At 42.8% G+C, this 17319-nt stretch overlaps 1 protein-coding gene and 1 long non-coding RNA gene across 2 annotated transcripts in view; one reads left to right on the forward strand and one right to left on the reverse strand.

Annotated features, from left to right (window-relative positions):
* Positions 1-3785, forward strand: part of LOC308577068 — a 107525-nt gene extending 103740 nt beyond the window's left edge. Inside the window, exon 2 of the long non-coding RNA XR_014003407.1 lies at positions 139-3785. This is a non-coding gene — a long non-coding RNA (uncharacterized lncRNA). The remainder of the gene's footprint in view (positions 1-138) is intronic.
* Positions 3786-4659: 874 nt separating this feature from the next.
* TNKS (tankyrase) overlaps positions 4660-17319 on the reverse strand; it is an 84097-nt gene continuing 71437 nt past the window's right edge. Inside the window, exons 23-27 of the mRNA XM_081176179.1 lie at positions 16882-16956; positions 15539-15644; positions 14188-14374; positions 13051-13207; positions 4660-11603 (exon numbers count right to left, since the gene is read on the reverse strand). Coding sequence (XP_081032305.1) covers positions 11517-11603; positions 13051-13207; positions 14188-14374; positions 15539-15644; positions 16882-16956 — 612 coding nt within the window. The 3' untranslated portion in view covers positions 4660-11516. The remainder of the gene's footprint in view (positions 11604-13050; positions 13208-14187; positions 14375-15538; positions 15645-16881; positions 16957-17319) is intronic.

The raw sequence follows: 17319 nt of genomic DNA on the forward strand, positions 1-17319 counted from the left end.
CTCTGTGTAAAAATAATCGGATCGAAAATGGCTTCTGTTTTGGCCAAGAGTAACAAACACACTTGTTTAGGAAATGTTGGTGTGGAGCTGGAATCCACCATATTCAGTGTGGAATTTCCTCATGGTTGGCACTTTCAGTTACTTGCCTAAGCAATGCCCTTCCTGCATGCATTGGAAGGAAAATGACTTAACCCCTGGTTTGGGCGTCCTGTTTATATGGACCGCTCTCTGTGGTTCTAGAGAGCAATAAGCTACCAGCTGTGGCAAACCTGGTCCCTCCAGATGTTGGACTTCACTCCCCATCATCCCCAGCCATGTGGCCAATAGTCGGGGATGATGGGAGTTGTAGTTCAGCAACACCTGGAGAGTGCCAACTTGGTGAAGGCTCAGCTAGCTTATGTAGCCTCTTCTCCCTGGGTACTGCACGGCCCGATCCAATATTGGTTTCACCAGCATCTAGGGTCTCCCCCAACCTGAAATCTGTGCCCTGAAAAAAATGCAGTTTTTCAAAAAAGCAGTTGGTCTAGAAGCGAAACATTCTAATCAGCTATATTGTAATCTGCTACACGTAAGCAGCAGCAAAATTAAGCAATACCTGTGTGCATCAGAGTAGTCCTCCAGTAGAGATGGAGAGGAAGACCACCTCTTGGAGGGGTAGGCAGACAATAAAAAGGCAACTTCACGTTGATTCTTTGGCTCTCGGATTTCTTGATGTTTACCTTCTGTGGAGTGCAGACAAATATGGAACCACCCCTTTCCAAGAGGAGCAGGGAAGAGCAGACTCACAGAGAACCTCGGTACAGATGTTGCTGCATTGGGAAGGGATGTTGGAAATTGTGGTTCAGCAATGTCCAAAGACCAACGTTTCCACACTTGGTACAGACGGACCGAGTATTGCGCTGTACCGTTTAGTTACCTTCTGTCCATAGTGGGGAGAGTTGCGCCAAGATCTCCAGCAGCTTTAAGCCTGATCCTTTCTACTACTGACATATGGAAGAAAATTTCACAAATCAGAGCCTTTCTCAAGTAAGATGTTTTTTAAGTTTGATGGCTTTAGCCTCCATACTCTTAGGATGGTTTTTCTCCTAACCTTTCTTTCATTGGGGTGTCTAGCCTAACGGTGAATGCTTCCCCCACCCCCCCGAAACATGGACAAAGCTTTATTCACAAACACGGTGCATCCACTGGCATGCATCAGGTAGGGTAAAGGGGGGGACTTTGTGGCTCCCATCACCCCTGACCATTAGGCATGCTGGCTGGGGCCGATGGGAATCCAGCGTCTGGAGAGCCCCAGATTTGTCTCTGAGGTTTGCATGTTGGAACTTCAAATATTGAGGCACTATTTTATTATGTGGGGCAGAAGGACAGTGTGGGTGTGTTGGTTCAATTGGATAAAATAGCAAGGAACTTTCTTCTATATCTGACCACATGGTAGTGTTGGTAGAAGCTGTGCTGTGAAGGAATATCCTGTAGTGAAAACTCCTAGGGCATAGAATCCTTCAATCCCCGGCAGTGCAGGAACCTGGCTCAATGTGGGGCTCGAATCCACAACCCTCAAATTAAGAGTCTCATGCTCTACCGGGTTCAAGGCTATTTGGTAGAAGAAAATTCAGTAGTCGAAAATTTCAAAATCCAGTTGGATTTTGAAATTTTATTGGAACGAACAAAATGTCACAGCTGGTAAGCAAGTTCTCTAGAAGTCATTGCCAGGCTGGATGCTGAAGCTGATCCCCCTTTTTTAAAAAAAAACACTATAAAGCCCTGCTGTTACTCAGCTCTTGTGTCTTCAAAATTCTAAAAAAAAAATGTTGCATACTTTTAAAAGGAGCTTGCATATTACATATTTTTCCATTGCTGCTGCTTCATGTAGTGGTGGGAACATCCACAGATGATGATGATTTATTTATTGATTTTATATACCGCCCTATACCTGCAGGTCTCAGGTGGTTTACAGAATAGAATCAAAATATAAAGCCACAAAATCCATCATCAAAACAATCCAACAACGTCCTCCCAAAAACCCACATTTTAAAAGGGCATAGGACAAAGGATCTGCAACGCTGACAGATGCCCTGTGTCTCACCAATAACTCTGCCACTTCATAGTGTTCATATCAACAGGCATGGTGGAGGTGCACTAAGCTACTAATCGAACAAAGAAACATGTCAGATATGTCTATTACCCTAAGGCTGAACTTCACCAAACTTGTATACTGTAGGGTGTAAAAGGCAGGAAGCACGGCTTGATCAGGGGTTAGCTGTGCTCACTGTGATTCTCTGAAGTGGGTCATAAGGATTCAGACCAGCCCTTCTTTGCCCTCAATATATCCACTCCCTAAACATGGGGACTCAGTTTCACCCGTCACTCACTCATGGCTCCAGCATTGTGTCCAGGAGTGCTCCTTTTCTTCAGTCCGGAACCTGCTCCTGATCAATTTCAGCTGCACAAAGGCTTTCAGTAATACTTGCAATTAAGTCATTTATTTCTGAGAGTTGATAAACATCGGCCTACTTCTCCCTTTTCCCCCTCCCCCCTTTAAATATCCTATTCCCATTTTCATTTCCCGAACCACTTATTTTCCTTGTGCCGCAGCTCGAAGAAAATTTTATACTTCAATTCCACCAATTTTTTATTTCAATGGGACTTTCGTGCAGAAATCTAGTACACTGTGGGGCGTTTGTTCTTCTACCGCATCACCTAAAAAGCAGCCTCCTCTGTATTCCAGAGAGGAGGCAACCGGAAGTAGGCCGGATCCGTAGCTGTTTTGTTGTTTCAGATGTGGTAGCCAGCTGCTGCCCTTGACCACTAGAGTGTGGAGGCTGTCAAACAAGGAACTCCCTCCCTGGGGGCGCTCTGAAAGAATCTGCTGCTGCTTCCCTTTTGCACAAGCCTAGCAGAAAGCTCACTTTCTATATCCTATAGCAGACCAAAGAGGAGAGGACAAAGTTAACTTCAGTCCCAGTGCACAGGACTCTGGAATTGTGTGACTCTGTTCTTCTTGTTCATAAGACAAAAGTCCAGGCAGAGGAGGAGGTGATGGCAGACTCTTGTGGTGTCACAGGAGGAAATGGACGCATAGGAAGAAGCTACTGTGGTGCATGTTTTCTGCTCCTTGCTAGGTGTCCATTCTCTTCAAAATACACCATGTACAACTCCAATCTGTTGCTTAAAGTGGGGTGGGGTGAGGGGAAAGGCTTTTTTCCCCCCCAATGGGATTTAGGCAATGTTAGAAAGGGGTGGAAATGCTCCCCTGCAGATTGTGTGATGGCTCAAATAAAACCTGCTGGGATTCCCTTGGTTCCTCACATCCGTACATTCTGCTGCTACGAATGCTTCACCCCAAGTGCAAAAGCCAATTTACAGCCCCCAACCCCGTGTGTACCCCTGCAAGCAAGCCTTAAGCGAGAAAGCAAATTGGTCTGTGCCCTCTCTTCTCAGCTCATCTAAGTATGGAATGATTACACTGAAGTCTTCAATTTTCAGTCCCAACGCTTTAAATCAGACTTACACCCACGCCTCCTAGTTAAGTTACTTGCACAGGCACTGCCCAGCTTGTTGTTCTCTCCATGGCCAAAGGATAGGAAGCAAAGATACCTCCTTGAAAGCAGGTGGCTTAGTCCACTCACCTTTATGAATGAGCTTTTGATACACCTCCCACCAGTGCAATAGCCCAAACTCCCACCTCTATATTTTTATGTATAGCCTGTCTCAAATGCATGTGTGTGTGTGTTTTAGGTTATAATTTATTGTCTGACAATGATCATTCGAAATAAATTTCCAGTAATGGTCTCCTTTCATACAAAGTAATAAGAGGCTCTTTGGTCCTACTTGGGTATGGTCTTGAAGAGGAAAAATGGCAACAAGCTAGTTTATTTGAAAGGAATTTGCTATTCCTCATTTTATCAATGAACGCTAGCCGACACCGGAACACAGTTTAAGGGGGATGGAATGAGGCTAAAGTGGTGAGGTGTAAAAATTTGCACCATAAAACAAAAGGCCCTTACATTATTTCTTCTGCACTTAATGTATAAATAGAAAGACCATTTACCCAGATAGTAAAAAGCTGAGCTATGCTGCAGAATGCCATTTGAGTGTCAGGAAAACCAGGCACTGACTAAACTCTACAACGGGGTGGATCAACCCTATCAGCTTTAGAACTCCTGTACCTTTTAGATAACTGCTTTACTGCATATGTAATTTTCGCTAAAAATAGCTGCACCTGTCATAATTCCCTCACAGTCACTATTGCAGATTAAAGATCCTTGAAGTTGGATGACTGCATTATTATATCAGCAATTCCCCCTAAAATATTTTACTACTTTATTCTGTTTTTTTGTTGTTGTTTTTGTTTGGCTAGTCCTAGGGAGAGGTAAGGAGCCACACAAGACAAACCCTCCCACTAGCTTCTTACAGATTTATCTCTTCCTGTCTTCTGAGATTTCAGGAAGCGTTGCTCACGCTGTAGAATAAGCTGTAAGAACCAGAAAGTTTAAAAGAAATGAAGTGAGCTTGTGCATCCCATGCCACACATTGCGGCAATGTGGAAAGAACAGTGAGATACACACAGCTCTGTCAACAACCAGCCTTTGGAGTAAGCAATTGAAGAAAGTGGTACAACCTTTGGTGCCTCCTAACACATGATAAAAACTGCCAAAAACGTTTTTAAAAAGTGTGTTTATTGAATCTTAATCTGTCACAAGTACTTATAGGTCAGACATTAAGTTAAAGCACAGTAAGATCTAAGTTGTTACATTGGCTTTATGCAAAATTCCATCACATTGGTTAAGTTAAGAGACTCTAATATCCTCTTTTAGCAAGAGGGGGGAGGGAATAAACATCCCAGTTCCAGGTCACAAACAATGAAAGGCCATTTTGGGATTTCATAGGTTCTTCTATGGCCAACAGGTATCAAGAACACAAGGCTAGCTATGCAAGCAAGTTATACAAGGGGTTTTTTTGTTTGTTTGTTTTTAATGCAAAGCTAGTAGTTGGTAGTGCCTATGGAAATAACTAGGTGTTAAAATTGTTAGGAGGGTTGTATACACAGGTTGATGGCTACTGCAAAGTTGCCAATTGCAAAAAAAGGAAAAGAAATTTGAGATTGCATTGTAACAGACAAGCTTTTAAACCCTTTTACCAGTAATACTTTGAACTGAACCAGCACACACACAAATCTACCTTCTGGTCGATCAGGAAGTTACAAACACAAATGACTATTCACCGCCATAGACACATTTCAACTTCGATGCATAATTAGTCTTCTTTCTCCACCTTCACAGCAACAAACCACAAGGACCATGATAGGTAGTGAAGGTGAAAATATTACCGTCCTCTGTGATCACAGCCATATTTTCCTCCAATAAAAACGTTCTTTTTATTCATATGAAGAAAACCCAACTCTGTGCTTCACAAAACCTCTAAGCAGACATGGTGGTAACCTGGGCGAGATTCCATTCTTAAAAAAAATTAAAATTCTGCATCCAGTTTCTGCAACTTGTCTAAATTACCGTATATACTCGAGTATAAGCTGACGTTTTCAGCACATTTTTTATGCTGAAAAAGCCCCCCACGGCTTATACTCGAGTGAGGGTCCTTTCAGGCTGCTTGTCTTCCTCCGACGCTGCCGCCACCACTAGGTTTGTGGCGTGGTGAACCAGCTTATACTCGAGTCAATAAATTTTCCCAGTTTTTTGTGGTAAAATTAGGTGCCTTGGCTTATATTCGGGTAGGCTTATACTCGAGTATATACAGTATGTACTATGCAAATATGCATGATCTTATTTCCCATGTGTTAACTATTTCATGTAATTCTACAATTTTCCACTATTTGTTCTACCTTTGTATTAGGGAATAGCAAGGAGCTATGAAGGATACTGAAGTCCTAGCCTCAATTTATGGAAATTTTATTCAACCAGCCCTCTATCTTCATCAGACTAATTGCCCACACAGTATAAAGCACCAGAAAACTGTGTTTTGGTGCAGGTGAGGTTAGCAGGAGTCCTACACCCAATACTATCCTGCAACTTTTTTCAGTGCTACTAAAGAATCACAAAATACATATAGCTTTGCTCCTACTGGGTACAATCCTGGGGAGCCATTTCTACATATGTGAGGAACCCAACTTTAGGAGACTTCCTTTGAGAACAGTTGAAGGCTTCTGTCACTGACATTGGCTGTTGCAGCAATAACTACAAATCTAGTTCCACTTGCATGCATGAAACCAGCTAGGAATGGGAGATTTATACTTGGGAGTGTCAGAAAGCACCAGAAGTGGTATTGATATTAGTATGCACAATAATCAGATGTACAATGGGTGGAAACATTAGAGCTCATATTCATATGGACATTTTAACATTTGAGACCAGGATTGCTGCAAGCAAACGCAGCATAAAATGCACCAGTCTTCAGCCACCAATTTCACGGGCTCTATTCACATTCACAGCAGCCCACACACCATCGCCTGGGGAGCAGGGAAGGCTAGGCTTCTCTCGCAGCAATTTTGTTTGCAATGCGAACTTCAGCGGCCATGGATACAGCTCTCACATTCAAATACTAAGGCTTCCATGTGACAGAACCTGACTGCAGCCTCTGCCGATGCTGAGAAGGCTACTGTAAATGTGAACTAAGGGAACAAACCAGCTCCATTTTATCCATCAGCCACACAAACATGGCATTTTAATTTTTCCAGTCGTTATTTAATATGTTATTAAAATGCTGCCAAGTATACTACTAAATTAAGCAGATTAATAGCACTGAAAACAGCATCCAAAGTTCCCCCCGTGACGGGCTGTAATTCAGTATCCTGGCAGACGCTTTGATGTGCAAGGCCGGAAATTCAACACCCTCCCCATCCACGGTGGTAAAAATATTGACTAGCTGGTGATTCGCTATCCTTTAAGTGGTACGCCAAAATCTCCTCCGCCTAATGGTAGCCCTGCTAGCAGATCCTCCTGCCAATCTCTTAAGATCTGGAACATATACAGGCATCCCGCTACTTAATGCATGTCCTACTTGCAAGTGGCCATGTATACGTGCAGCGCTGGGTAATAATTAAATACAATCGTAGAATTCTAGAGATGGAAGGGACCCTGAGGATCATCTATTCCAACCCCCTGGAATGCAAGAATATTCAGCTGTCCCAAAAGGGTGACTGGACCTGCAACCTTGGTGTTATCAGCACCACAATCGAACCAACTGAGCTGCCCAGGCTCTTTAAATAAGTCAATTAATTAAATAATTCAATTCAAACCTGGGAATGATGGGAGGGAGTAGGAGAGACCTCATGGCTCACAAGGAGACTCTCCCCGGAGCCTGAAGAGGACATCAGTGAAAGCAGAGGAAGCCCTGAAGAGACTGGAGACCCAGCGGGGCTTTGTTTACGCTGCTCAGCCGCGCAGGTCAGCACAGCAGACGCAGGAGCTTTCCCTTGCATCCTCAAGCCTCTTGCCAGCGCCAGAGCTTCAATTCTAGTTTGTGGATATTTTTGGATACAGTATTTTTGGCATGGATTGAAGAGACAGCAGCAGAGAGGGCATTTAAAGGGTGTTTAGAGGGCGCTCCCCACTTCACGTAATTTCACTTATGCGTATTGGGCCCCGGAATGTAACCCCTGTGTAAGTGGGGAGTCGCCTGTATAAAGAAGATCCAGTAACTGATCTACTCTTCTTCTTCTTTGCTTTAAAGGAGGATTTTTCCCCATCCTTCTTTTTGGGTCATTCCATTGCTCTAAACTGTCCTGTGGACCCGCAATAAAAAACACAACCCCTACAACAGAGGCACATGTTGCTTTATTCCTGCTGCTGGACTTACAGCAGCTGGGGAGAGGCACAATTTAGAGTTGGAAACAGCACAGTACAGTTCCCGGCAGCACAGTTGCTTCTATCAAAATCAGAGTCTCCTATGCCTGGTTTAAAGCAAACAAAAAATCCATACACATCCTCACCACTTCAGGAGTTCAAATCATAGCTCGTGGAATATTCATGTTTTGCCCCAAGATCACGAGGCCCAGATAATTTAGCCAGAAAAGAGGGACTTGCCATCTTTTATTATCCCACCCTCTTCAAAAAAAAACAAAAACCTGCTACAATTTGTCAGGGTTCCCTGGAAAAGGGAAAGAGCTATTCTTAGAGAGTTCATTGAAAACATTTTTTTTATGGTGCAGATTTATACATCTCTTTTCTACTAAGTATTCAATGTGACATTAAAAAAAGGCAAACTCTGCAAATAACGTTGTTTCTTGCAAACCCCATTTTCGGCAAACAAATTAACCTTGCTGCTGTAGCAGCAACATACCAGTCACAGAAATGGTGTGACTTGGGGCATCCAAAAATAATCACCATGGGCTTTGTCACACATTTACATCTGCAGCTATGTACTAAAAAATGTAGAATGCAATGTGATAAATGTCTCGTTCGCCAAGACATGCATCATACAAGTACATCTGTCAGGGATCTGCAGATAATGCAATGGCATTATATAATGTTGTGTTTCTATAATGTTGTGGCTGAGGTCTGTTAACTAAATTCTGAGGTCTCTCAACCCAGTGAGTCAGCCCTCACTCTGGTGAACTAGTAGCCCTCGTTCCCAGGGCAGGATGAAGCTAATAAATTGTGCAATGTTTATAGCATCTTCTTGATCCATCCTGTAAGGAGTGTTTTTTGGGTTTTTTTACCCAATGGCCAAGGAGATACTGCATTTATTTAAATATAACACAATTCTTGTTACTTCGACTTCACAGTCTTATGCCCAAAGCTCTTACCAGGCCTTCTCCCCAGAGCAAGTAAGAAGTTGTACTGAAATAATTACTATGGAATTTATTCTGAAATAAGAGGGTTTAGGAATCCAGTCTGTGAGTTCTTTGGGGCAATACCAGCTCCTGTATGAGAGAAAGGTGGCTATCATTTTATTCCGAAGGACAGTAAACACCAGGTGTGCATTTCATTTTTCTAAGACTATCCATGTTAGGCTTTGAGATCTCTGAAGACTTGGAGCAAACATGCAATGCGTATTTTTCAAGGTCCGACCAAGAAAGGGTTAACAGAATCACGTAACTACAAGACAAAAGCCACTGCAAATGGAATTCCTCGTACAGCACCTTTTACTCTGCACAAAACATCAGTTACAAAACACGGGCAGTTTAAAAGATCGGGGCCATAGTTTGCGAATCTGGCTGTTAGGACTCAAGATGAAATCTAAAACATCCATTAGGTGAACTCGCACACTGGAGGAGAAAGACAACCACAGAACTGGGACTTCTCTCTCCCGAGAGAAAGGAACACTGAACTTCCACATCCAAGTTAACCATTTAACTTAACTATGAAGTACGGCTGGGTTACGACTAACAACTACGTGAAGCTGGCGGAAAAGTCTTTTAGCTTGCAATGCAGTTGCCATATCCCCCCAGCTATGCTTAAAAACATAAATCCCAACATGAATAGTAATCAGAATTCTAACGGTGAAGCCCCAACACGCCTTCTTAATGAAAAGAAAAACTATTTTGGTCAGCTTTGGCCTTCAAAGTCCTATACTGTAAGCCAGCAAACCCAACAGACTTAAGTGGCCATGGACAACAGAAGCAAAGGGAAAGGTTCACAGTTGTCAAAGCTTGTTTCATCTGGTCTCTCTTAATATTAGAAGTCATTTCGTCAGCTTGAATCAAGTACTGATCTTGACCAATGTCAAAGTCTACATGATTATTATTGGCAAAGACATTTTTTCCAAAAGGTTTTTTGGGTTTTGTTCTTGTACTTGCTGTGTCAGCAGGTAAGATTTTTTGCCACCATTTCCAAGCAGATGCCAGTATATGTTGTAAAATAATTGCCACAGTCTGCTGTTGTTACTCTAAAGAAATAATCATAATAAAACCTTTAATGGAAGAACTGTAATTTGAGCAATTCAACCTTCTTTGGCTGTTGACCTCCTCAGACTAAAGATTTTACAAGGTTATATTTCTACAACAAACACTGCAATCTCTCTGTTACATATCCTATTTATAAACCTCTATTGCTACTTAATTTTCAACTTCTTCTTTTCTCCCCTAAAGCTATTTTGCATTGTTGTTTTTTTTAAAAAAAGTTGCTTCTCTTGGAAAAATTATTTTTTTTGTGGCTAGACCTCTGAAAATAGACAAGTGGGTCACAAAGAGGCTTCTTCACATACAAACAAGATTTATGGGGACAAATTTAATGGAGGGAAAATAACTGTCAGGCTTCTGGGATTAGATAAATGCAAATACGCTACTTGATCAATTGGTGCTTTTTTAAAAAAAACAAAACCGCACAATTTGCATGTCAGAAGACAGTTGCTGATACAGCACATGACTGAGACCGTCGGCAATGTAACAGTTTAGAATTTATTCTGGCTGTAAGCTTAAGGACAATTTTCACTTTCTCACAGCCCCTGTGTGGGAAAGATTTTTTTCTCTTGGATTGTACCAATGGCGGGCTCCTGGCTCACCCCTCCCCCCCCCCCTTACTGGCTTATTTTCATGGAGAGAGCTACATGAGATGTCCAGTTCAAACAACCACTGGGGCTTTTGTTCACTTGCTCATTTCTCCCTGTGTTGTTAAACGCTGGGATGGAGAGGGCTGGGATGGGCAGAAGGAGTAGTATCAAGGCCCATTGCTTGATCTCTTTCCAGAGAGAAAGCGATGACTGAAACATGCCATTAAACACAGGTTCCTCTGGCAGATTTATCCGTTTGTGTTCATCCTAGCAAAGTAACTCATACATTTCAAGGACAGGGGCGTTTTTAAAATGAGGTTGCTACATGAATACTAGTATGAACTCCTCTTATCGAAAGAGGAACTCAAGAAGGTCAAAAGGACAGGTTTCTACCCTGAAACTACGCTTCTAGTAACATAAAAAAAGAAGAGTTCATAAAAAGTGCAAAAAGAATCCCAAACCAAAGAACTAGATCTCTAACACCTTCTTGGACAAGAAATTCCTATTGCATTGTTCATTGATTTTAGTCAATTTGACTTTGTGCAAAAAATATCCTCAAGAAGGGCCTGGCTCATTTTCGTAACACAGTGGGCAGGGGGGTGGGGGGAGTAAAATAAATAGCCAACTAAGGACTTTTCGAAAAGACAACCAACTCTGAAAAGGCGGCATGGGTTCAATACAAGCTACGCACACATCACACAACCAGAGCAGTGGCGTCAGAATTTATTTTTAAAAATATGGTCTTGACCTAGCCCTGCTTGTTAAATAATGTTCCCAAACACCCAGATTGAAGCAATGATGTCGTCACACACATGGCAACTGCAGGGAAAGTGAGCCTGAGATATGTTGTTAAAAGGCAAACCTTTGTAAACATTTCCTCAAAAGGAATAGTAGCAATTGAGTACGTATCCGTTACTCACATCTGTTTATAGAGCAATGCTTTATAAAACACATACAGCTTAGTTCCAGGGTGACAAGCATTTCATAAAACGTTGATGTTTTGAAACTAATGTCATCCATCCAGTCCGTAAGTTATTAAAGTCATCTGATTTGTTTCACCAAAACAGCATTTACTAGGTCTTCTGCTCTGCGGCCGTTGCAGTCTGTGAGGGAGTATCTGGCTTTACAATTTGGTATGTAATCAGATACTCGGGGTAAGCCTAAGAACAAGAAGATAAATACAAATACAAATAAATTATGCATTTCAGAGGTTCAGAAAGAAATCACATTTCAGCCCACTTATTCCACCCCTCCCTATGATGATGGTGATGTATTACTTGTAACCTGCACATCTGGCTGCGTTGCCTCAGCCACTCTAGGTGGCTTCCAACAGAATACAACCCTTTTCCAGTGTACTGCAACACTATGTCCACGTTCATAAGGCATCCATCACCCCTCCAGACATGGCATCCTCTATCTGGAAGATGTTCCCTCCATGCTGCCCACCATAGTTATCTGATGCTCATTTCCCCCTCCTGCAAAAGGCCGCAGGAGCCCTCTCACCCATGGCCAGTTCCTAAGCTCTTCCTTTCCTTCAGAAAGAAACTACCATCTGAACAAGTGCTACTAAAGAGAAAGGGCAGAGCATTAAGAACTGAATGTCAAAAGGGCGTGGGAGGTTGAAAGCTATGTTTTAGACGTTAGGCTTTCTAAAGCATCCACCACAATGGCAGCTGCTGGTCCAAGAAGTCGCTTGGAGTCTTTTTTCTGTCCAATGTTCAGAGCTGGTAGGCGAGCGACACTATTTTGCCTCCTGCAAGCAGCACGCTGGGACTTATTTATCACATTCATATCCCCGCCTTCCTCTGAGAAGCTCAGGATGGTAATACAGGGAAGTTACCCAATTTCAACATTGCATCATAAGACAGAGGGGGAGTGTCTGGCCCAAGGACTAACAGAGAGAGGGGTTTTTTTTGGGGGGGGGGGCTTAAAAAAATGCCACTGAATATGAATCAGTGAAACAGATGGAATGAAACCCAATGAAATGTTTTTGTTTTACCATAGGTAAATGCTCAAATGTTCCAGTGGCAAAGAGATCTCTCTTGTTGCATGTATTATAAAACAATTTGGATCTTTTAGGAGCCTTTAGGGTTACCAGGCAGGGTTGACTATATTTTTTGGGGGGTGGGAACTGAACAAATTCCTATGCCCCACAAATACCGCAGAGATGCATTTTAAATAAAAGGACACATTCTACTCATGTAAAAACAGGCTGATTCCCGAACAGTCCGCGGGCCAGACTGAGAAGGCGATTGGGCCGGATCTGGCCCCCCGGGCCTTAGTCTGCCTACCCATGCTTTATGCATTTGTGGCAGGAAACATGTAGCAATCACGTCTGCTTTGTGAAGCGTGAAAGGCACATGTGTCTTTAAACATCCATATATATATATATATATCCTGGCCAACCAAGACAGCAAACTATAAATGTGCTGCAGGAAACAGCATTGTCACTCTGAGAGTACACTCAGTGGATGAGCTTGCTACGCAAAGCATGAGGCAGTCCAGATGGACTTTAGTGACACATAGGCAGTGCGCATCAGTTGACTGGTACAGTCAATTAGCACATCAATCACCCAGCTGTACAGAAGCACCACGTACACTGCTTACCTGTTCTCCTCTATAGATAACATACTCAGCATATGCAAGTCCATTGACGCTTGGCCGGCCAATGACTGAATGATGCCCAGGAGGGGCATGGGCCATTTTCATGGTGCTAAACTGCAAGAAGGATTTCCCCAGCGTCACACGACAAAAGAGCATTTGCCTGAAAGGGGGAGGAAAACAAGATGAACAAAGCAATGTCACTGGCAGGAAAGAAGGAATGCTTGGGATGAGAAGAAGAAGAGGAGGAGGAGGAGGAGGAGGAGTAGTTTGGATTTGATATCCCACCTTTCACTCCCCTTAAGGAGTCTCAAAGCAGCTAACATTCTCCTTTCCCTTCCTCCCCCACAACAAACACTCTGTGAGGTGAGTGGGGCTGAAAGACTTCAGAGAAGTGTGACTAGCCCAAGGTCACCCAGCAGCTGCATGTGGAGGAGCGGAGATAGGAACCCGGTTCACCAGATTACGAGTCTACCGCTCTTAACCACTACACCACACTGGCTCCAGTGTGCAGCTACCTGAAACTTCTTAAGCTATTTACTTTGAATGCCCAAAGTTCTTAGAGCAGTCAAAAGTTGTATTTTAGGCTGCATTTGTACAGGTTTTCTGGCTTACTATGGGTTATCTAGAAATGGCAACATGCTCTCACATGCTGCCCAATTGCTTTGCGTGAAAAGCCACAACCAGCAAGCTAACAATAATCCATGGCTTCAGAGTGGTTAGCCAACGACACATCATGACTAAATTTTTACTGAGGTGAAAAAGAATTCAGATTTCCCCTGTTTCAGGATTCATGATTGAAGGGAGAAATAAGATGGCTAACCTAGGAAAGCAGGCATGGCTAAGGATGAAAGTCCTGTGTCAATAACTAGCTCCCCCAAGCTGTGTCTACTTGCATGTTGGACTACGGCCAAAGTGGCAGTGAAGCCAAAACTTTGTTATCAGCGGTTTTATTTAGCACACAGAACTTGTCAGTGTGCACAACAGAAACATTTCTCCGGGTGAAAGACCTGACAAGTTTAAAGCATTTCCTTCTATTTCCAGTTTGATGCTCAACCAGCACTTTTCATCCCAAGAACTCTTAAAGGGGAAAAAAAACATTACATTTGGCTGATGGGGTGATACAGGTCACCAGAAACCCACCTGTGGCAGATGTAGCACGATCTGTCTTTATGTGTGGGGCAACCTGTGCCTCCCCCAATTCCATATACGTATTGGTTACTTTTAGAGGAGTTTTCTGCAAAGTAAATCCCAGCTCCAAACATGCCTCCAATGTATGCGTGCCTTTCATCAAATCCTTTGTGAATAATAGCATTAATAAAAGGGGACCCTGGAACAGAACGTAAAACAGAACGTAAAACCAATGTCCATTAATTACCACATGCTTATGCATGTGGTATACAGCCTCCATGTTCAAATGCAAATTAATTAAATCAAATTCGGAAGCAATGTGCAAATGGGTAAGAAACTGCACTGGAGATTTTCAAGTACATATTTATGATTTCCATATATATGAGGAAACGGCAAGCTTCCTACTTCAAATTTTGCTGAATATACACAAAAACAAAGCCGCCTAGCTTTGTAAGCCATTCTCTGGGATTAGATAGCACTGTCACTTACAGCCAGAGTTCTGAATTTCTACTGATTAAGTTGTTGGACAAACCACCAGTGTTGGAAAGAGTTTGGGCTTGTTTGCAAAGAAAGAAGGAAGGCTCTTCTCCCCCTCCCCCCACACTTGTACAATAGAAATATAGTCATTCATACTACATGGCTAATACTAAGGCTCAACCAATCCCTTTCTCTGATAGAGACTGCCAGGGGCGTATAGGAAATCTCTGAATACCACCAGCACCAACATGGACTTCTGATCCTTTTCAACATCTGCCACCAATGAGCAATAACATTTGTTAAACTCTCCAGAATCTTTGGCAAGCTCCTTTGACTCCAGTGGTAGGGTGCCTCTTCCATCATTTTCCCTAGCACCCTACTTTTAACTAACAGAGGAAGAACTGGGGGTGAAGAAATGATGTCGAAACAGAAAACCAATGTCCATTAATTTCAATGGGCCTGCTGTGTGTGTGACTAACACTGGATACAACCCAAAGGGAACAAAAAACACAATTTATGGATTGAAGTTACAAGAAAGGAAATTCTGATGAAACATCAGGAAGAACTTTTTGCAATAAGAGCTGTTTGACAGCGGAACAGACTCCCTTGGGAGGTGGTGGACTCTCCTTCCTTGGAGGTTTTTAAGCAGAGGTTGGATGACCACCTGTCATTTATGAAGTAGCTCAGATTCCTGCATTTCAGGGGGTTGGACTAGATCAGGCTTCCTCAAACTCAGCCGGCCAGATGTTTTGAGACTACAATTCCCATCATCCCTGACCACTAGTCCTGCTAGCTAGGGATCATGGGAGTTGTAGGCCAAAAACATCTGGAGGGCCGAGTTTGAGGAAGCCTGGACTAGATGACTAGATGAGGCAAGGCTACTCACCATGAAATAACATGCGTTCATTGTGGTGGTTATGGTTTTCTTCTGAGACTTCTTTCTGTCTATGACAGAATCTCTCCCTCAGCTTCTTATTCACCACCTTTTGAATCTTTAAAAGGATAAAAGATAAGCAATAACTGAACCAGAGAAACAGAACTCCAGATAAACTATTTCCATATAAACTGACATTTTAAAAATATGTGGGATTACCTTAAATAAAAGAAAACAGTATTACTAAATATAAGGGAGATCTTAGGGCTAGCTCTCTTTGTATGACACTCCACTGAATGAAAGAGAGGAGAGGTAATTTTTCCTGCAATCCCATGAAAAGGCGCTCCAGAGAATTGGGGGGTCCTTCAGAAAAGGAAGGGGAAGTGGTACTCAGAGCTGCAGCAGGAACTGGTGAAAACTGCACCCCCCCCATCCTTCCTCCAGTGGGAGCCTCTGTTGAATTTGGGTCATGTGCACAAACAATGGGAGGCATTATAATAATTATCCCCTTTTGTAGCCTTGTATAACAAGCTGCAGCTTCACCCATGATTCCTCCAGAAGAGAAATACTTAACACTCTCTGGAGAATATTATGTTAGTAGATTAAGTACAATGTAGTATAATTCAGAGAAGAAATGGCTTGGACCAAAACACATTTGGCCCCAAGGAGAAAAGGCATATGGCAACATTATTCCACCAGGTTTCAAAGGCTGCTGTGGCACTCTTTCTAAACTGGAAAAGCAGTGGCTGCTGCTGTAGGTCTCTTACCTTTAAAGCAGATAAAGGCAGGGGCAACAAGCACTCTGATATGGAAAATGAGCACCATTGAACTGGTTTCTCCCAACCTTGAAGGGTCATAAGCAGGCATCCCCAACCTGCGGCCCTCCAAACGTTTTGGCCTACAACTCCCATGATCCCCAGCTAACAGGACCAGTACTCAGGGATGATGGGAATTGTAGTTCAAAATTATCTGGAGGGCCGAAGGTTGAGGGTGCCTGGTCATAAAACGCAACTGAAATAAGGTCAGGAGGAGCACTGGGTGTGATTACTTATGAAGATCCTGAACTGGAAATATATCAGCCTCGTGAATATATGGCTAAACTAAACCACCTGCTTGTGCTCCCTTTTCACCTGCTTCCTTAATTATGGCCCCCAGTCTAAAAGGTCAGTATAAACAGTAATGTAAAGGCTTTCTGTTCAAAGCTGCTGCTCAAATTCTCAACAGTACTCCATCCATTCCTACGATCGCTTTATTTAGAGGACCTAAGGGTCTTCTATCCTGCTAGGCAAGGATTTCTTTATCAGCAAAATTGGTAGCTGTTTCATACGAAGGCTTTCAAAGTCCTTGACACTTACCCTGATGACATTATACCTGTTGAAGATCCCCCCAGCATTGCCACCATCTCTGTGTTCCCTGATGGTACTCTGCATCTGTAAAACAGTGGTAAGTGGTAAGACACCCAGAAGGGGACATCTCAGAAATACTGCCCGCATTTTAATCTGGTGTTTACATCTATTGCCTTTTACGTTCTGTGACTGTGTAGAGGGCGAAACAAATACAGAAACGGTGTTTATCTTCCCAGCCAAGAGAGGCAAGCTGTGAATAAACCATTCTTGCTCTTCTTCCTATCCTTCTGAGGAAGGAGGCAGAAATGGAAAAGAGAAAGGTAGGTATTTCTGCAATTTTCTTTCTTTCTTCAGTAAAAGAATGAATAAGAGATAGTGATGCCCGCAGTCTTGTTTGTTACAGAGAAGGAACTTTCCCATTCACCTGCTCCATGCCCAGTATAATCT

The sequence above is a fragment of the Podarcis bocagei genome (assembly GCF_964188305.1).
Source record: "Podarcis bocagei genome assembly, chromosome: 17".
In the NCBI taxonomy this organism is placed as follows: domain Eukaryota; kingdom Metazoa; phylum Chordata; class Lepidosauria; order Squamata; family Lacertidae; genus Podarcis; species Podarcis bocagei.